At 38.8% G+C, this 24,800-nt stretch overlaps 1 protein-coding gene across 9 annotated transcripts in view; it reads right to left on the reverse strand.

The window, feature by feature from the left end:
- The window catches only part of Btrc (beta-transducin repeat containing E3 ubiquitin protein ligase), a 157,326-nt gene that overhangs the window by 103,949 nt on the left and 28,577 nt on the right, over window positions 1–24,800 (reverse strand). For 3 of the 9 annotated variants that reach the window (XM_048338415.1, XM_048338412.1, XM_048338414.1), the window contains 2 exons: window positions 22,519–22,575; window positions 14,879–14,986 (listed from right to left, as the gene is read on the reverse strand). The exons of 2 other annotated variants lie outside the window; for them this stretch is intronic. In XM_048338415.1, coding sequence (XP_048194372.1) covers window positions 14,879–14,986; window positions 22,519–22,575 — 165 coding nt within the window. Of the gene's footprint in view, window positions 1–3,860; window positions 3,880–14,878; window positions 14,987–22,518; window positions 22,576–24,800 lie in introns of those variants that run through there. 4 more of the 9 variants (XM_048338413.1, XM_048338417.1, XM_048338416.1 and 1 more) reach the window with 3 other exon arrangements.

The raw sequence follows: 24,800 nt of genomic DNA on the forward strand, positions 1-24,800 counted from the left end.
GCCCAGAGTTCAAACCTCAGGACCAGAAACAAAAAAAAAATCTAATTTAGCATCAATACAATACCGCAGATAAGAGTCATGACTCTGGGGGGGAGGGGAAAATGAGGGAGGAGGTAACAAATTGTACAAGAAATGTACCCACTGCCTTATGTATGAAACTGCAACCCCTCTGTACATCACGTTGACAATAAATAATTATTTAAAACAAAAGAAATGTGTGAGTGAAGAAAGAAAGAAAAAACTTTCATCTAATCCAGGTTTGTTAATCGACTCAATAATGTACTTTGTAGCATTTATTCCTGTCCATTTTGCAATCTAGACAAGGATGTGACTTCAAAATTTCTGTCAACCAGAAAGAAGTCCTGCTGTTTAGGAATGCAAACAAACCATTATATCATTCATTCTTTTTATGATGTTAACACATCTCAAAAGAGTAATTCTTTTTATTATGTCACATGAAAGGCAAAGTGAAAAGGAACTACTAATTTTTATTTCTTCACTAAAGGCTAGAATATTTTTAAATCAGCTCTATATTTGTATCTTAGTAGTTTGTAAAACTTTATGCCTAATAAAACAAATCTTAATTTTAATGAAGAAATGCATCACCATGCTTCATCAATTTAGAATTTCAAACATACATCCTAGGACCTCTTGAACTAAAACTGGGGTGGGGTTAGAGTAAGGTCATACTAGATCAGATGACTGCATTTTCTTCCCTGGAGACCATGTAGTAGTTCCATAGGCTGCCATTAGATAGCAGCACAGTACACACCATCAGTCATGCCTCTCTCATAATCTCTCCATTAAGGTGAGAATTATCTCAGTTACACACACACACACTCACACGCGCACACGCACACACACACACAGAGATTCTAATTCAATTAGTGCAGTCGGCAACTCCAGAAAAGAGTAATTCAATTAGTGCATTGTGGAGCTCTACAATACCTCTAAGCAGATGTTCACCATCTTCAGGAACGCAGCTAGGTTTAAAATACCTGTACCATTCAGACATGCCACTACAGTATGTCATTTGTCAAGTGCTTACATATGCTTTTCTGGCTTCAAAGAAAGGGCGAGGGAACAAACTGTGGCTACACTCCTAGAAATGGTTCACCATCCACAAAGAAGCACATGCAATTTTAAGCTGCAATAATTAAATTACATTTGTCCAAATGGTGTTTAAAACAAAATGTAAATAAGTGGTGCTATGGCTCAAGTGGTAGAACACTAGCCTTGAGCTAAAGAGCTCAGGGACAGCCCAGGCCCTGAGTTCAAGCCCCATGACGGACGGACGGGAGGAAGGAAGGAAGGAAGGAAGGAAGGAAGGAAGGAAGGAAGGAAGGAAGGAAGGAAGGAAGGAAGGAAGGAAGGAAGGAAGGAAGGAAGGAAACCGTAAAACAAAATGTAAATTTAAAAAAATGTATCCTGGCACTTCAGAGGTTGGAGCATAAGGATTTCAAATTGGCATGACCTTAGACTATAGTAAGACACTGTCTTAAAAGGCAGAGGGTACGTGCCTGTGCCTCATAGCTACTCAAGAGGCTGAGATCTGAGGATTGCAGTTCAAAGCAAGCTTAACCTGGAAAAGTCTGTGAAACTCTGTCTCCAATTAACCAGCAAAAAGCCCAAAGTAAAGCTGTGGACCAAATGGTAGAATGCTAGCCATGAGCAAAATGCTCAGCAACAGTTCTTGTCCCCAAATTTAAGCCTTGGGCCCAGCTCCAAAACAAAACAAACAAAAATACGTATATTATATTCCACATTATTAAACACTTTTTTTTTCATACTATCGGTGCTTAAAGACAAAAATCCTCCCAAGGTCAGGCACTGGTGGCTCACACCTAGAATCCTAGCTACTCAGGAGGCTGAGATCTGAAGATGGCAGTTCAAAGCCAGCCCGGGCAGGAAAGGCTGTGAGATTACTGTCTCCAATTAACCACCCGAAGTAGTGCTGTGGCTCCAAGTGGTAGAGCACTAGCCTTGAGCAAAAGAGTTCGAGGACAGTACCCAGGCCCTGAATTCAAGCCCCATAACAGACAAAAAGAAAAGAAACATATGAGCTGGTGGTCGCTGGTGGCTCACAGCTGTAATCCTAGCTATTCAAGAGGCTGAGATCTGAGGATCAAGGTTCAAAGACAGCCTGGGCAGGAAACTCTGAGAGACTCCAATTAATCACCAGAAAACTGGAAGTGGGTGCTGTGGCTCAAAGTGATAGAGTGCTGGCCTTGAGCTGAAAAGCTCAGAGACTGCACTCAGGCCCAGAGTTCAAGCTCCACGACCAAAAAACCCAAACACACACACACACACACACACACACACACACACACACACACACACACACACACAAAAATACATGTGCATATGTATATGTGTACTCATTACCTGACTAATGTAACTGTAACCACTCTGTACATCACTTTTATAATAATAAAAATTAAACATTTAATGGCAATGTTATTAAGCCTGGATTCCTTCACTAAATTTTGAGTAAGTTAAAATACAACATAATATTTGTATATAAACTACACACAATCAGGCACCAGTAGCTCACATCTGTAATCCTAGCTACTCCAAGAGGATGAGATTTGAGGATCACAGTTTGAAGCTAGCCCAGGAAGAAAAGTCTGTGAGACTCTTATCTCCAATCATCCACCAGAAAACTGGAAATAGGGTTGTAACTCAAAGTGGTAAAGTACTACGCCTTGAGCAAAAGAGCTCAGCAACAGCATGCAGGCCCTGAGTTCAAGCCCTATGACCAAACACACGCACACACGCACGCGCACACACACACACACCTATATATTTAAAATTTCAAGATTACGTATGATCTAACATAATTGTTATATGAAGAGTTGCTGTACAATAGTATTTAAGGAATAATGAAAAGAAAAAGGTCTATTACAAGTATAACTAAATTTTTTTATCTACAATTTACTAAATCCCCAACTGTGAACCTAACATTATAGAGGACCATCTGTACATGAAAAAGACAACTACCTTATATTACTACAAAGAGCAGAAGTACAACACATGAGTGAATAAAAGGTTTGGCTTGGGCTGGAAATGTGGCTTAGGGGTAGAGTGCTTGCCTTCCATGCATGAAGCCCTGGGCTTGATTCCTCAGTACCAAATAAACAAAAAGAGCCAGAAGTGAGAGCTGTGGCTCAAGAGGTGGAGTGCTAGAAGCTCAAAGACAGTGCCCCGGTCCTGAGTTTAAGTCCCAGGACTGGCAAAAAAAAAAAATAGCTCATTCTTGGGGCTGGGGATATAGCCTAGTGGCAAGAGTGCCTGCCTCGGATACACGAGGCCCTAGGTTCGATTCCCCAGCACCACATATACAGAAAACGGCCAGAAGCGGCGCTGTGGCTCAAGTGGCGGAGTGCTAGCCTTGAGCGGGAAGAAGCCAGGGACAGTGCTCAGGCCCTGAGTCCAAGGCCCAGGACTGGCCAAAAAAAAAATAATAATAATAGCTCATTCTTAAAGGAATTGTTTCTAATAAAACCAACAGAAACAAGAAGCCTCAAGAAGTTGAGCTCACTATAAAGGTAATTGTGCACAGATTAGATGACCTCTAGTAAGCATATTTGATAACAGATCCCTGTGTTAAGAAATGTATGTAACGGGGCTGGGACTATGGCTTAGTGGCAAAAGTGCTTGCCTTGTATACATGAAGCCCTGGGTTCAATCCCCCAGCACCACATATACAGAAAATGGCCAGAAGTGGTGCTGTGGCTCAAGTGGCAGAGTGCTAGTCTTGAGCAAAAAGAAGCCAGGGACAGTGCTCAGGCCCTAAGTTCAAGGCCCAGGACTGGCAAAAGAAAAAAAAAAGTATGTAACTACAAGGCCCTCTTATATACCTTTCAATGCTGAAATCCTATGGCTGTATAAATAGGCTGATTTTTGCACACGAGGTAAGCCTGTAATATAAATAATAAAGCTAATTATTATGGGGTGTTGGTGGTATAAAAGCCCATAGGTTGTGACATGTTTTCCATGTAATACATTAAGAATAAATAGACCGAGCAAAGAAGAAATTTTGTAGTTTCTCTCTATTAGATTTAGAAGACTCCATAAATGCATATTTTTTTGGTCTCATTTCTTAGGTAAGCATTTGCACCCTTCTTATTCTTACCAGATTGAAAAGAATGCTTTTTTTTTTACTCATCCTCTAGAAATGAGAATGAAAGGTCAATTTCTAGAAGAATGATTTTTTTAAAACTCCCCAGTGAGCTAAGATGGTAGGTTCTTACAGCTTATATGCAATTGTACATCAATATTTATGCTTTAAAACTACAAAGCAATACTTAAAAACAGCAGTAATTAGTTCTTACTATACCTCCCTTTTGTCTTTCTGAGGACTATATTTCTAAGAGATTATGGTATATAAATCTATATAAAAGGAAACAAGAACTTTTTTTTTTTTTTTACAAATACTATCTCCTCTCCTTTCAGCATGACCACAAAGTGGGAATTAAGCAATGTCAGAAATTACTATCACCATTTTCCTGGTTCATTTCACTATGTGTTTGAGATGCAGAAAAATTCTTGCAGAGTAGAGGGCTACTTGTCCAGTAAGAGTAAAGTGAAGTACTTGGAATATAAATACATTCTACATTCAAAAAGAATTACAATTAAAACATTATGTGCAAGTTCTATGCTGCCAAACTGAATGAAGATAAACAAGTGCATTTTATAATATTATTAAAAAAAACACTTGTTTTTAAAATGCACCTCATTTACAACAAACAAACGAAATCTCATTCTTTCCTAGAAACTGTGTACCAAGAAATATGGGTAGGTTTTGTTGTTATTCTGTAGCTTGAACTCAAGGCCTCTACCCATCACTTGGCTTTTTGCTAAGCTGGTGCTCTTCCACTTGAGCCACACTTAGCTTTTCCCTGGTTAATTGAAGGTAAGAGTCTCCTGTGTTTGTCTGCCTGAACTACCTTCAAACTTCCATTCTCAGACCTCAGCCTCCTGAGTAGTTAGGATTATAGGTGTGAACCAACCAGAACTAGGCTTGTGGGTATTTTTGTTTTGTTACAATGAAGATTTTTCTATTTGTGTGCCATTAAGCTGAACTATTATAAGCACAGTATTCTTCCATATTGCCTATTTATTCATGAATCCTCTTACTTATATAAACTTTAAAAAATATTTTATTTTCCTTACTAAAAATTAAGTCTTTCATAATTTCACCACTTGTCAAAGACACTAGATAATTGGAGCAGTAAATGAAATAGCTGGATTGATTTTGATTTGACTGGCAACATTGCCACATAGTAAATGCCACATAACTAACATGACATCACCACACCTGTCAACTTTATCTACTACAGTTTTCTCACTATCTTGACTCCACAAAAAGCAAACTGGGACCCAAGGTAATTCTCCATAATCAGAGGATCCCTACACTACAATATTCATGTACTAGCCCAAGTTTAATCTCCATCACCCATGCTACACACACAGTCTGCATTTATGCTACAGTGTGAAGTTTATTTAGCTCTATCGGCACCACTTCTCTTTAACATTGTCCCTTTCCATGCATTTAAGGCAACTACTTCCAACCCTATCAATGAAAGCAGACAAATGGGGGAGAAAGGAATGAACTGCAAACACCTCAAACAAGAAAGGTTGCTTAAAAAACCAAGTGTCTGACAGTTCAATATTTCATAGCCAATACAAGGAATGTGCACCAACACTGCAACTTTAAATCTTTTCCTCTATGTCAGTCTCTCTTTCTCTCATTGTAATGCCAAAGGGAACAGCAATCAGAGTGGAGATGTTCAACGTGATAGAGGTCAGGACACCATCGGATCAACGTACCAGAAACACGACCTTGTTTATTTTTTTTCCACAGTATTATTGTTTACAGGGTGCTTTGCTCGTGTACCTTGTGGTTCTTAGCTAAAAGATGAAATTACTGCCCAGGATGAAGCGCTCAGGCACACATCCAATTTGTGTTTCCATCTCAGAAAACAAAAAGCTTCTAAGGCCCTCAGGCTGCCATTCAAACTTGGAGGCTGACATTTTTAACAGCATGAACCAGAGACTGGCAGAGAGAATGATCTAATACATTTCTGACTTGTCAATCAAAGATCTCACCTCTGCTGTCTTGTAAACAGTTGGGGGCCATCTAACTACATTCATAAACCTAGGGAGAGCTTACTGCCAGCTGGGGTGCTGGAGCCACATGCACTGGCTTCTAGTCACCAAAATCACGATTCAGTTTTATAATCTTACTGCAAATAGTCCATAGGCACATTTCCAGAACTACTGGAATAGAACTGAAATAGAGACTACAAAAGAGATTTGATCAAATACTGTTGTTATTCTCAAGCTGTTGGAATCTTGTATACATTTTATCCTCATTTTACCAATTCCTCTCAAAGGACTGCACTATGCTATAGCTGAAATGCTTAAGAAAATTAATGAACTGCCTGTTTAAAAAAATCTAAGGGTAATATACTAATAGTACATAGTAATGGTACACTAGAAATGTCCCTGCTGGTTTATTACCAGTAAAGAAACTGGTACTCCCACCAAACAATGGCTACAGCAAAAAGAAGAAACTATGGTTAACAATAGAACTCTATTTTAGTAAAGTTAATCATGAGCTTTCATTCAAATATAAAACTTGTCATTCATATGAACAAGTTTGCTAGTTCAAACATAAGGAATTATGTGTGTATGTAACATGAGAGTATAAAATCATACTTTTTAATCCCTCTAATGTGTTTCTTGTTTGTGACTAACACACACACACACACACACACACACACACACACAACCAAATCAGGCTAAGATTAATTTGTCAAGGCTTATGTATGAAAATGAATATTTCTTCATGTCAATTTCACAAGGCACAAAATTCCAAAATTCCAATTTTATTCATATGAAGCCATAGATACCAGATTTGTAACACAGGTCTAGAGGATTTGAATACAAAACTAAGAACATGAAAAGACAGATGAGATAACAGGGCAAGGCATAATACAAAATCCTGTTTCATCACGATGTACTACATCCCTGGTCCAAATTACTATTTCAAAATATAACATACTTGACCTCCAAAGACTTCATCTGCAGAGAATATAGAAAGGCTCAAAGCTATTCAATATCACTCAGGGAAGCACAAAACACATGTGTGTCAGCTCACAACAGTAAAGAACTGAAGTTCTTGGAGGTCTTTGAAGCTAAGAAAGTTAACAAATCAGAAGGTTTTTGTTTCATTGATTGTATTAACTAAAGCACTATTACAAGGCTTAAATAAATGACAAGGCACAAAGTTTCCTGAGTGATATCTAGAAAGATTCTACATCTTGACAGTTCACATAAAATACCTACATCTAGAAACTGATACAAGAAAGAATGACAAAATAAAATACTGACAAAAAGCAAAGTAATAGTGAAAGAAGCTAAAACTTCTATGGCAGGGGCTGGGGATATAGCCTAGCGGCAAGAGTGCCTGCCTCGGATACACGAGGCCCTAGGTTCGATTCCCCAGCACCACATATACAGAAAACGGCCAGAAGCGGCGCTGTGGCTCAAGTGGCAGAGTGCTAGCCTTGAGCAAAAGGAAGCCAGGGACAGTGTTCAGGCCCTGAGTCCAAGGCCCAGGACTGGCAAAAAAAAAAAAAAAAAAAAAAAAAACTTCTATGGCAGTCACAAAACCACCAATGATTCCTGAATGGCACAAAAGAACTACTATGGCATCTACTCAGTGCACAGACATCAACAACAAGAAATCCCGGCATTTTAAGGAAGTGTTATGTACCTCTCTAAAGAATACAGGTGCGGCTTAGCTGCCCATAGTGAAGTTCTCCCCTTGGGTGTGTACAAAAACATTCTCATCAGCCAGGTGCCAGTGGCTCAGGCCTGTAATCCTAGCTACTCAGGAGGCTGAGATCTGAGGATTGAGGTTCAAAGCCAGGCCCAGCAGAAAATTCCCCATGAGACTCATCTCCAATTAGCCACTAAAAAAATAGAAGTGGCCCTGTGGCTCAAAGCAGTAGAAAGCTAGCCTTGAGCAAAAGAGCTCAGGGACAGCCTTGCAACCAACAAAAAATAAAATAAAATAAAAAGTTCTTATCATCTCAAAGGTCTCTCAACAGACTGGGCATGATGGTAGTACACATTGGTAATCCCAGCTACTTGGAAAGCAGAGATTGGGAGGATTGCCATTTGAGGCCAGCACGGGCAAAGTATTAGCAAGAAGCAAGAAGCTGGATGTAGCAGTAATATTTGTGATCCCAGCAACACAGACAGCATAGGTAAAAGGAATACAGTCTGAGGCTAGTCCCAGGCAAAACCTTTCCTAAAAACATAACTAAAGCAAGCTGGCACTGCTGGCTCACGCCTGTAATCCTGGCTACTCAGGAGGCTGAGATCTGAGGATCTCAGTTTGAAGCCAGCCCTGGCAGTAAAGTCCATGAAACTATTATCTCCAACAAACTACTCAGAAAAAGCCGCAAGTGGTAGCAAGTGATATGCTGTGGCTCAAGTGATACAGCACTAGCCTCGAGCAAAAGGAGCTTATGGACAGTGCTCAGGGCCCAGAGTTCAAGCCTCAGGATTGCTAAATAACAATAACAACAACAACAACACCTAATGTAATGGTCTGGAAATATAGCTGAAGTGGCAGAGCACATGCCAAGCAAGCACTAAGCCTTGAGTATAAAATTCTGTTCTGGTTTGTGTACTAAGGCAACCTCAGGTACCTATACAATCACTTTTATCATTAGGGATATTAGTGGAGTTAGGGCAACGGGGGAAATGGATTGTTCAACATAAAATAAGCAGCTGCTGGTGGCTCATGCCTGTAATCCTAGCTACTCAGGAGACTGAGATCTGAGGAATGCAGTTCAAAGCCAGGTTCAAAGCCAGCCAGGGCAGGTAGCGGCACTGTGGCTCAAGTGGTTGAGTGCTAGCACCTTGAGATGAATTGCTCAGGGACAGTGCCCAGGCCCAGAGTTCAAGCCTTACAACGGAACCAAAAACAAAACAAAACACAAAAACCACAAAATAAGCAATAACCCTTTTCAAGGTGATTTTAATTTGTTAGATCCACAACAAAATCAGAAAATCATTGTCTCACAAGCAAGATGATTTAAATATTAGATGTCATGGTAGGGAATGTGGTAGAGTATTTACCTAGCATGCATGAAGCCTTGGGTTTGATTCCTCAGCACCATATACACAGAAAAAGCCGGAAGTGTCGCTGTGGCTCAAGTGGTAGAGTGCTAGCCTTGGAGCAAAAAGCAGCTCAAGGACCGTGCCCAAGCCTGGAGTTCAAGCTCCAGGACTAACAAAATAGTCTGAGTCAAAGAGCTCAGGGATAGCCCCACAACTGACTAGAAAAAAAAAAAAGAAAGGCTCTCATATTCACCTTAAAGGTCTAACAGACTGGGCATGATGGCAGTACACATTTATAATTTATAATTATACATTAGATTGTAAATAAACATTACTTGCATCACAGGCATGTGAAAATGCACAGGATGAGAAGATAATATTACCAAACTTAATGAAGAGCATTAAAATAACCCAACAGGTATCTAGGAATACCAATCAGCCCAAAATGTTACTTCTCCAAAAGACTATTTCCAAGTGAAGGTGAAATGTAGCAAATTTAGGTCATCTCTATTGTTTGTGTTGATAATACACATAAAAAATGAAAGCACTGAGCTTAAATTCATAATTATATTTTATTTTAAAGACTTGATTTTCACTAATATATTTCCAACACTCTGTACATGTGCTTTAAATAGGGTCTGATCAAGGCTAAGGGTTCATTAGTGAATATAATAATTTGTATTTTTTTCTAGCCTGCTGCTTATCACCAGCAGCATCTTAACTTTCCCAATGTCTATTCATATTTATAGAAAAAAGGTAAGATGCAAAAAAATAGTCAAATAATTGTACAAGCATACACTGATGTAAAGACAAAGAAAGATGTTGATATCATTGGCTGGCAGACCCATTATTTAATAGCTTGAAGTGTGCGTTTGTTTATCAACAAGAGTCCAAATTCAACATATAGAACCCATCTCAGAGGAGATCACCATAGTGTGGGTGGTATGAAAGCCAAATATACAAAATTAGAAGACTGATCATAAATAAGACTCAGTATTGTGGTAGTCCTGCCAGGCACTGGTGGCTCACACCTGTAATCCTAGCTACTCTAGAGGCTGAGATCTGAGGATCCCGGTTGAAACCCAGCCCAGGCAGGAAAGTCTATAAGAGTCTTATCTCCAATAAACATCCAGAAAACCATAAGTGGCACTGTGTCTCAAGTGTTAAGAGTGCTAGCCTTGAGCACAGAGAGGCTTAGGGACAGAACCCAGGCCTGAGGTCAAACCCTGGGATTAGAAAGAAAGGACAGACAGACAGACAGATAGATGATAGAATAGATGAAAATTTGCCCAGTGGCTCCACCAATAATCCTAGCTATTCAGGAGGCTGAGATCTGAGGATTGTGGTTCAAAGCCAGCCTAGGCAGGAGTATGTGAGGCTCTTATCTCCAATTAATCACAGAAAAGGCCAGAAGTGGATTAAGTGATAGAGTGCTAACCTTGAGTAAAAGGAACCCAGGGACAACATTCAGGCCCAGAGTTCAAGTTTCAGGACTGCAGGTGGGGGAGAGGGGATTACTTTTTATATTTATATATAAAACCAATAGTTCTCAAAGGAGTTGTGACCCTTACGTAGAGAAGAATTAAGCTTATCTAAGTAGAAATCTGACCTTGTACTCTGGCTACTGGGAGAGGACTCTAGGTTCCAAGAACTTCTTGTCAGAGTATCCTAGTTTACCTGGAGATATTAGCTGTTGGAAAATGTAATCCATATTAACAGTTTAAACCATGTTTAATCAGTTCCAAGAGCAAGAAGAAATAAAGATTAAAGGCATTTCCATGTGTGGCCTATAGAAGGGGCTCGAGACTAAAGATCAGCTATGTTAAGAATAAGTGATTGAGCCTCAATAAATTCTCTATACACCATGGAACTGGATAAACTTCGTAATTGGCAATATTCTTATATAGGGTTACTGTCATATGACTAAAAAGCAGATTGCTATCCGTGATTCTGTGGGGACAGGATGGCAGACATCTCAATATTTTAATCCTTCCCAGAATCTGACCTACATGTCTCTTATTTGGCTAATTTAAACTAGAATCCTTTCTCTATATCATTGCTTTCAGTGAGTTCTTTAAAATCTTTCTAACATAAAATTAAATTTGGGAATGGTTGTGAGAGACCCTATACTTGCCAGTAGTGTCCAAAATGGAGGTAGTCTTAAAAGGACTCTTCAGGTGGGGCACTGGTGCCTCACTCTTATTATCCTAGCTACTCAGGAGGCTGAGATCTGAGAAACATGGTTCCAAGCCAGCCTGGGCAGAAAAGTCCATGAGATACTTATGCTTCCTATGAAACAGTAAAAGGCCGAAGTAGAGCTGTGACTCAAGTGGCAGAGTGTTTGAGCTTTAAGCTCAGGGACAGCGCCTAGAACCTGATTTTAAGTGCCAGGATTGTCACGCACGTGTACACGCATGTGCACGTGAACACAAACACACACCCGCAGGATTCTTCACTCAGAAGGCAAATGGGACTAAAAACACCTTTAAATGGTTTAAAAAAAATCAATAGTGGGGGGCTGGGAATATGGCCTAGTGGTAAAGTGCTCATCTCATATACATGAAGCCCTGGGTTCCATTCCTCAGCACCACATATATAGAAAAAAGCTGGAAGTGGAGCTGTGGCTCAAGAGGTACTAGCCTTGAGCAAATAGAAGCCAGGGACAGTGCTCAGGCCCTGAGTCCATGCCCCTGGACTGGCAACAAAAACAAAACAAATTTAAAAAAAATCAGTAGTGGGGCTGGGAATGTGGCTTAGTGGTACAGTGCTTGCCTAGCATGCATGAAGCCCTGAGTTCAATTCCTCCATACCATATAAACAGAAAAGGCCAGAAGTGGTGTTGTAGCCCAAGTGCCTTGAGCAAAAGAAGCTCAGGGACAGTGCCCAGGCCCTGAGCTCAAGCCTCAGGACTGGTAAAAATAAAAAACAAATCAACCCCAACCAATAGTGTATCCAGGAATAGTGGTATACATCTGTAATACTGCATTATGCAGTAGATCATTGGTATCTATAGTTATGTACTTCCAAGGTATCCTCCAATGAGAAAAAATTAAGAATGACAGAGTACATCTCTGCATCAACTGAGCAAATTAATGTATGTGGAAGTTTTTTAATTAAGTTGGTAAAAACTACACATAACATTATTGGGACATTACTGTGACATTATTGGGATAACAATGAATAACAATAATAGCAGTAATGTTTATGGTGGTAACAAAAGCAGCAACCATTACCACCTTACTATGGTCTCCATTTACAGATGTGGAAAATAAGAATTAGAGCAAGACAATATGTTCCAGATCACACTTATTAGTAACAAACAGTATTTAAAACTTAAGATTTAACTATTTTAGCGTCATCATACTTTACTATATTGCATCTCAGCATATAAGCAAGGAAAATTAGTATCAAACTTTGCAAAGGAAAATGGAAAACCATCACTAAAATAGTATTATTAAGACTATCAATAATCAACAGTTCTCTGTTAAACCAAGATTGAGCCACAAGCATTCTGATACTCAAAGGTTATCTTTGAATTTCTTCTAAACAGACTACATGAGGTTTAAAATAACCAAACAAGCCAGGTACTGGTGGCTAATGTCTGTAATCCTAGGTACTCAAAAGGCTGAGATCTGAGGGCTGGGGATATGGCCGAGTGGCAAGAGTGCTTGCCTTGTATACATGAGGCCCTGGGTTCAATTCCCCAGCACCACATATACAGAAAATGGCCAGAAGTGGCGCTGTGGCTCAAGTGGCAGAGTGATAGCCTTGAGTATAAAAAAGAAGTCCAGGCCCCAGGACTGGCCAAAAATAAAAAAATAAAAAAAAGACTGAGATCTGAGGACTGATGTTTGAAGCCAACCCAGGCAGCAAAGTCCATTAGACTATCTCCAGTTAGCCAGCAAAAAGCCGAAGTGGAAATGTGGCCGAAATGGTAGAGTTAAGCTCAGGGACAGCACCCAAGCCCTGCGTTCAAGCTCCAGACCAGGCACAGACATACAGACAGATACATGCACGCTCATTTGTACACACACGTACACACACACAGAGAGATTAGAATGCTATGGACAATAACTAACTTCTCTAATTCTTGGTGTCATCATCCATTAAAAGGCCTTAATAATATTACCTACCAACTGAATAAAATAATGTATGTAAAGTGCTTAACACAAAGCTTGGCACATGGTTAAATGTTCAAAAATAGTAAATAGTCACTTGCTTTGTGTTAAACAGGTTATCATGGAGGTTAAGGGCCTGAGGTTAGGGAGTTGGATCAGCTGAGCCACTTGCCAACTTTGTAGACTTGGAAAAGCCACACCTCTTTGAGATTCAGTTTCTCATCTCTAATGGAAAAACTAAATGGTCTCTAGTTCAAAGGGTCATTGTGAGGATTACTCAGGCTACTCAGGCCTTGAGTTCAGGACCAGCCTCAGGACCAGCACAAAAGAAAAAAGAAAAAAATAGCAAGCAGAAAGTATATGATTAGACTGGGAAAGTGACTTAGTGCTTGCCTAGCATGCACAAAGCCCTGGGTTCAATTCCTCAGTACCATATAAACAGGAAAGGCTGGAAGTGGCACTGTGGATCAAGTGGTAGAGTGCTAGCCTTGAGCAAAAGAAGCTTAGGGACAGTGCTCAGGCCCCGAATTCAAGCCCCAGGACTGGCAGAGAGAGAGAGAGAGAGAGAGAGAGAGAGAGAGAGAGAGAGAGAGAGAGAGAGAGAGGGGGGGGGAGAGAGAGAGAGAGAGAAAGAGAGAGAGAGAGAGTGACTATAAAATGCTAAACACAAGTTCCAATACCTGAGTAGATAGCTAACAATAAAACCATATATAGTATACACTAATCTATAAACAATGAGCACTTCTATAATTTTCCATAATTTTATTCCTGGATAACTTTTCTCACTTAACTGACCTCCAGGGCTCTAAGGAAGATTGAGGAAAGTTAGAATCTGTCAATCTATATAAGACCAAATGACTGCCTCAAGCTGAATATTCTACGCAAAGATCTTAAAGAACTTTCCACTTTGAAACTAGAAATGTTAATCAAGACATAAATAAAACATAATTCTTAGAAATACATCTATGTTTATACACATGTACACTACAGTATCAAAACCAAGAGACACTCAAGATTTTTACTAATCAAAAGAAAAACATAAGATGTTCATGCCACTGATTACAATTACATTAATTAGCTTTATGAAGTCTATAGAAAATATTACATTTTGAATTGGTATTTAATGAGATTTTTACTTTAAAAATTACTATAATACTTATACTAAATGTGAAAAACAGCAATCACATTGTGCTACCTATGCCCATTATGACAAACCAATCATGATAAAAATGTCTTAAGAGCAAAGGTGAAACTGTACCCCCTCTATACATCACCTTGTCAATAAAATTTAATAAAAATTTTTAAAAAGAAAAAAAAGGAGTGAAGGTGAAGGGCCAGCGATAGAGGGGATGAGATTGATTAGAATGTATTATAAGCGTGTATGGAAATGTCACTATGAAATCTCCTTCTGTATAACTGTGCCCTAATTTTTTTTAAACAGTAAGTCTAGATCTACTTTAAAAGAATGGTGAGTGATGTGAAAAACAGGCAATATGAAGGGAAAAGGTGAATATAAATAAAATACAGGAAAGAAGAGGGAGAAATATTAATGAACTAGATACACAGACACACATGCAAACGCACACAAGGCACATAACCCACAGAGACAGAGAAAGTACCTGGAAAGCTGTGAGAGCGCCAGTCCCTGGGTTATACAGGCACCGCAGCGAAGGCATGCTGTCCGCCAGGCTGGAGCAGCCCAGCCACAGAGACCTGGGCATAGAGCACTGCAGAGAGAGGACAACTATGAGATGGGACAGTATGAGACAGGATGGCACAGAGTACAAGAATTTTCAAGGTTTGGCTAAATGCAATATTTCAGTTGCAGCTACCCTTTATGACAAAAACATTCTCAAGAAACATATTACTTATTGATTCTAATCCCAGAGAGAAACTCAAAAGGAGCACTAGTAGCCAAAAGGAGAAAAATTCATCAAAAACTCTAAATATTTTGCAAAGGAAAAAAAATTGTCCCTATTCCTCTATATATGCATGTGAAGGAAATCTACTCCCTTCCTCAACTGATCAATTCTTTTCCCTTGTGTATATCTTGACTCATCTCCTATAAACTTACCACAAGGTGAAAAACTGTGCAGACTAAGCAGAAAGAGGAATACTCTGCGGTAGTATTAAAATATTAGGAATGGCAAATTAGAAAACAAAATACCACAAGAAAGTTGAATGTTCTTTAGAAGAAAAAGTATTGCATCTCCATGGCATTGATAGCAAACAACTGTAGAGTTTGCATACCTTTTATGTATTGCTAGTCTGATATTCATTAACCAAAATGCACAGTCACCATAGCAGCTGCCTCTTCATCTTTCCGGAAGGATTAGAGGGGAAAGGGGAGGGGGATGGCCAGAAACTAATCAGCAGAAGAAACAACGAAGAAAGAAAAAACGGGTAGAAATACAAAGAGAACCCAAAAAGTTGTGGTGTTAAAATCTTCTAAACACATAAAAAAAAGTATGCATAAATACACTGTATCAATTGCAAAAAATAAAAAATACTAGAAATTAAAATTTCTAGTAGTACTAATACTACTAGTATTACTGCATTTTAAGAATTTTAGAAGCAGGGAAGGAGTGACACTGTCCAAAAAGAAATGTACTCATTACCTGACTTATGTAATGGTAATCCCTCTGTACATCACCTTTATTGTAACAAGTTTTTTTAAAAAGAATTTTAGAAGACACTATACATTAAAGAAAAGTTTTATATTGTTCATGTTTCTCTACAAGTATCCCAGGGCTGGGGTTTTGTTCAACTAGAGTGCTGTTATATAATCTAATAACTAAAATACTAATCGAACACGCTCAACAAATACATTTTTTAATATAGAAGCCATTTTGCACAACAAAATCTTTACATTACAGATTTTGAAAATTTAATGTCATCATGATACTTTTAATTTTTTAAACATTCTAGTGAAAATACTAGGAGGGAAAATATGATATTCACTGTTCACACCATCTATAATTGATATAATTCATGGCAAAAAAAAAACCCTTTAAACTGCCTTCAGATCATTATCCTCATTTTATAGTTAACAAAACTGATACTCAGACAAAATTAGATATTAGATATTTAAAAAATAGAGAATGACTAAAATCCAGACCTATTGTCATCTAGCATGGAATTTCTTCCTCTTGGCCTAAAATTCATAGAGGTATAGACTTCAAAAAAAGGGTATCAACAAAAGAAATGGCTGGATGATATATCCAGTTCAACAATGAAATCACTTTGAATTGCTAGAGCAAAATGAACTTTGTTCACTGTTTCTACAATCCCTTCACCTGAAGCTACAATTCATTTTACGAACAGCAGCTCTCTCCATAGGCTCGTGGTTTGAATGCTTGATCTCCAGCTGGTGATGCTGTTTGGGAGGTTGTAAGAAAATGAGGAAGTGAAGTCCAGGTTGGATGAGGAAGGACACTGGGGGTCTTGCTTTTGGAGGTATACTCTCCTAAGTCCTTCCTCACTACCTCCTGTCAGCCAGCAAGAGGTCATCAACCTCCTCTTCATGCTGAGTGCTGTGATATTCTGACCAAGCAACCGTGGCCTGGACCCTCTGAAACTATGAGCCAAATTAAACAATTTCTCCCTTGTTTCTGTAGGGTATTTGTTCTCGGTGACGAAAAGGTAATAGCAGCTAAATGGACAGTTGTCTTTATTTTGCTATCATGTTACTCTCATCAATAATTTGTAATGGGGCTATATATCTACTATATGAAATTTCAAGCACTCTCAACCCGACCTTTCCTCAATGCCTACATTAATTCACCTTCTGTAACCTAACCATTGGCACAGTCACTATAGCTAGTTAACTATAATTCTATTCAAATACTCATCAGACCCCTAATGTCCTTAAGTTTTTAGTTTCCTTCTCCCTCTCCTGCCAATCCAAATCGTAACTCTTTGCCTCCTAAGAGACAAATATCAGACTTTTCCATAGGTTCTTAGCAATCAACACTGATAAGAGAAAGCAATAAGGGGAAAACAAGATTGGAAGATTTAGAAATTGCTTCAGCTAGGGCTGCAGTTCAAGTGGTAAACAACTTGCCTAGCATATGCAAGGCTAGAGCTCAAGGACAGCATGCAGGCCCTGAGTTCAAGACCCAGGACCAGCAGAAAAAAACAAAATACAAAACAACAACAACAAAACTATTACCAAAATGAATTCCAGAAAGTAGAAACATAGATTTTTGTGTATGTGTGTTTTTAGGAGGAGGCAAATGGGGGAGGGGGTCACAAATGGAGGGAGGGTGAACAAATGCAGCCATGTGGAAATACACATAAACTATGTGGTAAATCAACTACGCAATTTGTAGACAGGGACAGGAGGGGGAAACTAGGGAAAAACCAAGGAAAGGGAAACATTGTCCAGAAAGAACTGTATTAATTACCTGGCTTATAAAATGCTAGCCCCTTGAACTGGGAATGTGACTTAGTGACAGAGTGCTTGCCTAGCATGCATGAAGCCCTGGGTTTGATTCCTCAGTACCACATAAACAGAAAAAGCCAGAAGTGGTGCTGTGGCTCAAGTGGTAGAATGGTAGCCTTGAGCAAAAGCAGCTCAGGGATAGTGCCCAGGCCCTGCATTCAAAGCCCCAGGACTGGAGAAAAAAAAAAAAAGGAAAAGAAGAATTGGTAGCCCCTTTATACAATACCTTAATAATAACAAAATTATTTTTAATCTTCATATTACATTAAAAATGTAAAGCTAATGTTTTAATAACTTATTCAGCAAAATTTATTAAATAACAAATAAAACCCAAAAATCTGAGCTCCCTCTACCTTTTCTGTATGCAGTGATCAAATCTAGGACCTCATACATTCTAGGCAGGTACTCCAGTATATATTGATTGACATCCCTAGTCTAAAAACACCCCTTTCTTCATGGAACTTACACTAAAAATTCATAATGGCTGGTGCTGATGACACATGCCTGTATTCCTCGGTACTTAGGTGGCTGAGATCTGAAGATCTTGGATCAAAGCCAGTCCCGGCAGGAAAATCCAGGAAAATCCATGCGACTCATCATCAGTTAACCACCAGAAAACTAGAAGTAGTGCTATGGCTCAAAGTGGTAGAACACTAACTAGCCTTGAGCAAAAAAGCTCAAGGACAGTGACCAGGTCCTGAATTCAAGCTCCACAACCCAAGAGGGGAAAAAAGAGGAAGTCATTTTTTTTTTTTTTTTTTGCCAGTCCTGGGCCTTGGACTCAGGGCCTGAGCACTGTCCCTGGCTTCTTCCCGCTCAAGGCTAGCACTCTGCCACTTGAGCCACAGCGCCGCTTCTGGCCGTTTTCTGTATATGTGGTGCTGGGGAATCGAACCTAGGACCTCGTGTATCTGAGGCAGGCACTCTTGCCACTAGGCCATATCCCCAGCCCGGGAGTCATTTTTTTTAAAAAAAGGAGTATGAAATGACAGAATAGGAAAAAGAAGGTACAAGATAGTAGTGGAGTAGGTATTAGGAGATAGCTTGTTATTTCTCCCAATGCTTTCAGGAAGGTCAAGGGCTTACACACTAAGCCATCCAGAATTATGCACAGCACAGGTGTGTCTAGAAGCTGACCAGAAGACTTCTTCATTCAGACATGGGACTCATCTTACTTCTTTAAATATACATCATTTATTCCTATTTGTGAGTGCTCTAAGTTTTCAAGGCATTCCTCATGTGAACTACCTCCCCCATTTTACTTAAGAATCTGTTCTTTTACAGTATGTATTCAATAAATTGAGCTTCCTTCCTGTCACTAATTCTAAGGCTTTTCCTCATTTTTGCATGTCTAACCTCCATCAAAACTCCACTAATAGTTAACAATTTGAAAAGGCTTACCTTTTCCCCTACAACTAAAATTCTAAAATAAAATTATGACCAATAATGAACCCAGGGAAGCCACTAGATACACCAGTGTGATTTCCAAAATAGCATTAACTTACAAACACCACACAGAGGATGCATTCCCAGTTATTACAAGACAATTGGTGTGGGTATGAAAACTGCACTTGAATATAGTCAGATCTGCACATTACCATAAGATTTTATATATTATGGTTCAATTTAAAAACTAATTTTCAAATTGGTTAGTATTGTAACAATCTTACCCATATTGGTAAATGCAACTTAAAATTTTTGAGGAAAAAATATAATAACAAAGCAAATGGAGTAAACTATAAATTCTACTCTACCTTTTTTCCTTCAGTTAAAAGCATTTTCAAAATGAAGGGGTAAAAATTCAAGGCAATAAATAGGAGTGAAAATGACTGCCATTTAGTTTACTATTCCCTTATACATCCTAAATCTTTTTTGTTTTTGATGGTGGTCATGGGACTTGAACTCAGAGGCTACCACTCTATCTCTCTGAGCCACAACTAGACTTCTGATTTTCTGGTTGTTGATTGGAGATAAGAGTCTCAGGGACTTTCGCCAGCTGGCTTTGACCTCAGCCTCCTGAGTAGCTAAGGATTACAGGCATGAGCCACCAGCACCCAGCTACATGCTATATCTTTTATAGCCATTCTGATTGATCAATTTCAAACAAAAATATAAAACTTGTCCTATCTTTCATCATCTAATAAACATGTCCTTTAGTGTAAAGACAGCATAAGGAATCTTAATGAAAGCTGCTAATCAATAGGGGGCTTGGAGCAGGGAAAGAGAAAGAACCGAGAAGGTTATTTACAGGAGGCTGGTGGCTCACACCTGTAATCCTAGCTACTCAGGCTGAGATCTGAGGATCAATGTTCAAAAATCCAGCCAGGGCAGTTAAGTCCATGTGACTCGCTTCTATAAAATTAAAGGCCTGGGAATCTGGCTTAGTGGTAGAGTGCTTGCTTGCCTTGCATGCATGAAGCCCTGGGTTCAATCCACAGTACCACATACACAAAAAAAGCCAGAAGTGGTGATGTGGCTCAAGTGATAGAGCGCTAGCCTTGAGCAAAAGAAGCTCAGGAACAAAAGAAGCTCAAGGACAGTGCCCAGGCCGGGCATTCAAGCCCCAGGACTGGCAAAAAAAAAAAAAAAAAAATTAAAGAGGAAAACTAAATAATTTGAACTGAGTTTTTATCCACTTAGAAGTTCACTGGCTTGCTGGGAGGGGTGGGGGTGCTTGTCACTCATACAATCCTAGCTACTTACAAAGCTGAGATCTAAGGAAAGCAGTTTGAACTCAGCATGCACACATAAGTTTGAGAGACTCTTATCTTCCAATTGGAATTAAAAAGTACAACCAAAAAATAAAACTAGCAGGAAGTATAACCAAATGGGGAAAAAAGAGAGAGAAACGCATATACTACATAGTTTGTGTATGAGTGTTTACATTTCTATTACTGAAAGAATCAGAAAGAATGAAATGTTGCAACAGAGGGTCTCTGGTGTTTCAAGAATATAGTATCCAGTGTGGATCAGGTTCAGTGGCACAAATTCACTTACACAAAGAACAATGAAAATCTCTACTCCTCCCCCATCACTTGACTGCCTTAAGAAATGTCACAGATTCTCTTCACTGATTGAGGGCCCCACAGGCAAAGGGCTGGCCTCAGCATTTACTATATGAAAGCTGAAAGACAAAATCTCCTAAACTCAGGTCCCTGATGGTCAACTTCTAGGAGTAATAGAAGCTATAATAATCAACAATAAAAAGATTGCTGCAGTGAGAGTTTATGTATCCTTAAGCCATAGAATAGAAGAATTCCCTTTTCACTACTATATCAACTAAAAAAATCCAGGACAAGGAAGTAGCGCTGTGGCTCAAGTGGTAGAACACTAGCCTTGAGGCTCAGTGATAGTGCCCAGGCTCTGAGTTCAAGCCCCACAACTTTTAAAAATAACAAATCCAGGCCAAGAGAATTACAGTTATCTTGCCATGTAATGCACTCACACTCCAACCTATATAAATTCAGTAACTATCTTTTAAGAACCCCTATTCAATTCATTCCAAAATGAAACTCTCACCTGTCCACAGAAGATGAGTATATGGACCTAGATACTGCACAAAGTTATTTAAAACTAAAATAAAGGCACAGTGGCATCATTAACTATCAAGTCACTTATATTTTGGAACAGGAAGCCATTATAAACTAGCATCCATACAAACAATAAATATTTATTTTCCATGTCTGGAGGACACAAATAAGATAGATCCAAAAATTATTTGCCAGACATTATGTACATTGTTTCATTTAACCATTACAATCTTATCAAAGAGGTATTAGTATTAATATATCAACAGAAGAATAAACGAATTTAGATAAGTTACATACAACATGTCTCTAAAATCCATAGATGCACTATTATAAATTTCCTGAGCTCTTAAGTACTTTTCACTCCGTTTTTTTTTTTTTTTTTTTTTTGGTACTAGAAATCAAAACCATCACTATATGCTAGCTACATCCGCAGCCACAATCTATCTTCCCATTTTAGGGAGATAAATGAACACAAATAGTAACTACAAGAAAAAATACAATACACTAGTATTTGATATAGACACTGAAATGTTAAGTTATTTCACTTTTAAGAAGAGCTCTGGGGCTGGGAATGTGGCTTAGTGGTAGAGTGTTAGCATGCACGAAGCCCTGGGTTTGATTCCTCAGTACCACATAAACAGAAAAGGCCAGAAGGGGCGCTGTGGCTCAAGTGGCTGAGCACTTAACCTTGAGCAAAAGAAACTCAGGGACAGTACCCAGGTCCTAAGTTCAAGCCCCAGGACTGGCAAAAAAAAAAGAGTTCTACTATTAATAAAATATTTGCCAAGCAATGGTATCTGAGGATTGTGGTTCAAATCAACCTGGGCAGGAAAATCCCTGACACTCTTATCTATAATTATCAAAAAGAAAGGGTGGGGGGAGTGGAGCTGTGGCTTAAGTGGTAGAGTGCTAGCCTTTGACAAAAAAGCTCAGGGACAGCCTAACGATAGCCCAAGCCCTGAGTTCAAGCTCTAGGATGGGCACCAAAAATAAATAAATAAATTTCAAAATCTGAAATTGAGAATGTACTAATACATTAATGTATTGATGTCATATTCAGTATACATTATGTAAAAATTGAACTATGTAACTTGACAAAGAAAGAGATGACATTGATCAAGAAGCATTATACTCACAACCTTACTTAGGGAATTGTAAGCCCTTTGTACAACATCTTAGTAACAAAAAAAAGGGAGAAAATAATGTATTAGATTGGTTTAAGAGAAGGTTATAGATATAGAGCAAGTGAGAATTCATAAACACGAAGATCAGAAAAAAAAATCACCTTGCTCTCCCTGCCTTTGAGCCCCTTCGGCATCTGGGTGTGGCACCAGGGGTCAGGCTGCAGCAGAAACAAAAAGAAGAGAAAATCACTATGCTAAACCAGAGATCAAGGATGGGAAAATGATGAGAACAATGGAACATACAGAAAATCACAAAATGAAAAGTGAACATTTCAACTCCTATAAAGAAAAGTGGGCAAAAGTAACCCAACCACAGTTTTCCAAAAAGCCGATGAAAATTATCAAGTCTAACTCAGCTTTTTCTGCTCTGGGCTGGGAGACACATCTCCATTTTTATATTTTTTGCTGCTTTTTTTTTTTTGTGGATTATTTGCCTGTGTTGGCTCTAAATGGCCACCTGATTAGGATCAGCACCCAGCTGAAGAATTTCTGCAAACATACAAAGCAAGAAATTTTACTATGCCTTAGCAAGCTATTGTTGAAGTCATCTACTAACATTTTATCCTTTCCCTTTTCAATGTTGTGAAATAACTCCAGGAGAACTTTTTTATTTTTTAAAGAATATTTGCTGTACTTTTTTTTTTTTTTTTTGGCCAGTCCTGGGCCTTGAACTCAGGGCCTGAGCACTGTCCCTGGCTTCTTCCCGCTCAAGGCTAGCACTCTGCCACTTGAGCCACAGTGCCACTTCTGGCTGTTTTCTGTATATGTGGTGCTGGGGAATCGAACCTAGGGCCTCGTGTATCCGAGGCAGGCACTCTTGCCACTAGGCTATATCCCCAGCCCCAAAGAATATTTGCTGTACTTTTATTTCTGTAATTTATTTATTTATTTATTTTTTGCCAGTCCTAGGGCTTGAAGTCGGGGCCTGAGCACTGTCCCTGGCTTCTTTTTGCTCAAGGCTAGCACACTCAAGCCTGAGCACTGTCCCTGAGCTTCTTTTTGCTCAAGGGTGGCATTCTACCACATGAGCCACACTGCCACTTCTGGATTTTTCTGTTTATGTGGCACTGAGGAAATGAACCTAGGGCTTCATGCTAGGCAAGCAGTCTACCACTAAACCACATTCTCAGCCCCTAGGTTGTATCTTTGATCTTTGTATCTGGCTTAAATTACTTAGCATAACATGTTGGAGAAATGTTGTGTATCATTTGTTTTTGGGTCTGAATTTGTGTCTAATATTTCATTGTACATACACTAAAATTTGTTCATTGACATTGTATACTTTTGGCTGTTTCAAATCATGCTGCTATGAAGATATGTATTACATGTAGTTGGGTAACTATTAAATTCTTTTGGGTATATACCTAGAATGACAATTCCTTAGACTGCCCATATGGTGATTTTATGTTTAACTTTCTTAGGAAATGCCAAATATTTTTTCCACTGTTGCTGAACTATTTTATATTCCTGCCAGCAATGTGCAAGAGTTCCAGTTTTTCATTCACATCCTTCCTAGCACTCACTATTTTCTATCACAGGATTATTTTGTACTTTTATGATAAAGCACTTTTTAATATATCTAGATGGCTTTTTATTTTTTTGAATTGCCATCTTAATGTGGTGTGTGGTGGGTTTTTCTGTATGTCTCATTCTTTGTTGTTGCTGGGGTTTTTTTTTTAACCTAATCTAGTCCCCAATAAATTCTTCTGTTTCTTTCAGTAAGTAGCTGCACTCTTTTCGCTCTGGTGATATAGGCTGGAAAGTACCTCTATGTAGAAGGATAGCACATTTTAATTTTTATCTTGTTTCCTTCCTATCAAGGATTACAAGATTGCATTGTTAATAGTCAAATTTTTATTTTCTTGTCTGAGATCGCGATTCAAACTCAATCTGTCATTTGCGCTCATTGGCTGATGGTCTATGATCTGAGATTTGCTTCCAGCCCCCAATTTTAAAAATATTTACTCCATCTCCCACATATTTTATCTAGTTTTCTTAATCTATGATGTGAGTTTGATACAAGTTAGTATCCTATGGTAGAATCTGAAGTTTCGTTTGTCTTTTATTCACAGTTCATATTCCTTTAATATTCTATAAGTCCTCATTTTGCTCATTTGACTGTACATTAATTTCAGTTAACACAGTGCATTTAAATAATAATACCAGTCCTTTCTCCACCAACATGTTTCAAATTTCAAGCTGCCATAGTATGTTAACTCTAACTTTGTAAAGAAAAAACTTCTTTGCTAGCTCAGTATGTAGCAAACAAATGTAGGCTGTGATCAGTTAGTTCTTCCAGTTTGTTGGTGAGTCACCACACATCTGTTAATCAAGTTCATATGTAGATGACAATGTTTAGATTCACTGTTTCCTTCTATGATAT

The sequence above is a fragment of the Perognathus longimembris genome, chromosome 2 (assembly GCF_023159225.1).
Source record: "Perognathus longimembris pacificus isolate PPM17 chromosome 2, ASM2315922v1, whole genome shotgun sequence".
NCBI lineage: Eukaryota > Metazoa > Chordata > Mammalia > Rodentia > Heteromyidae > Perognathus > Perognathus longimembris.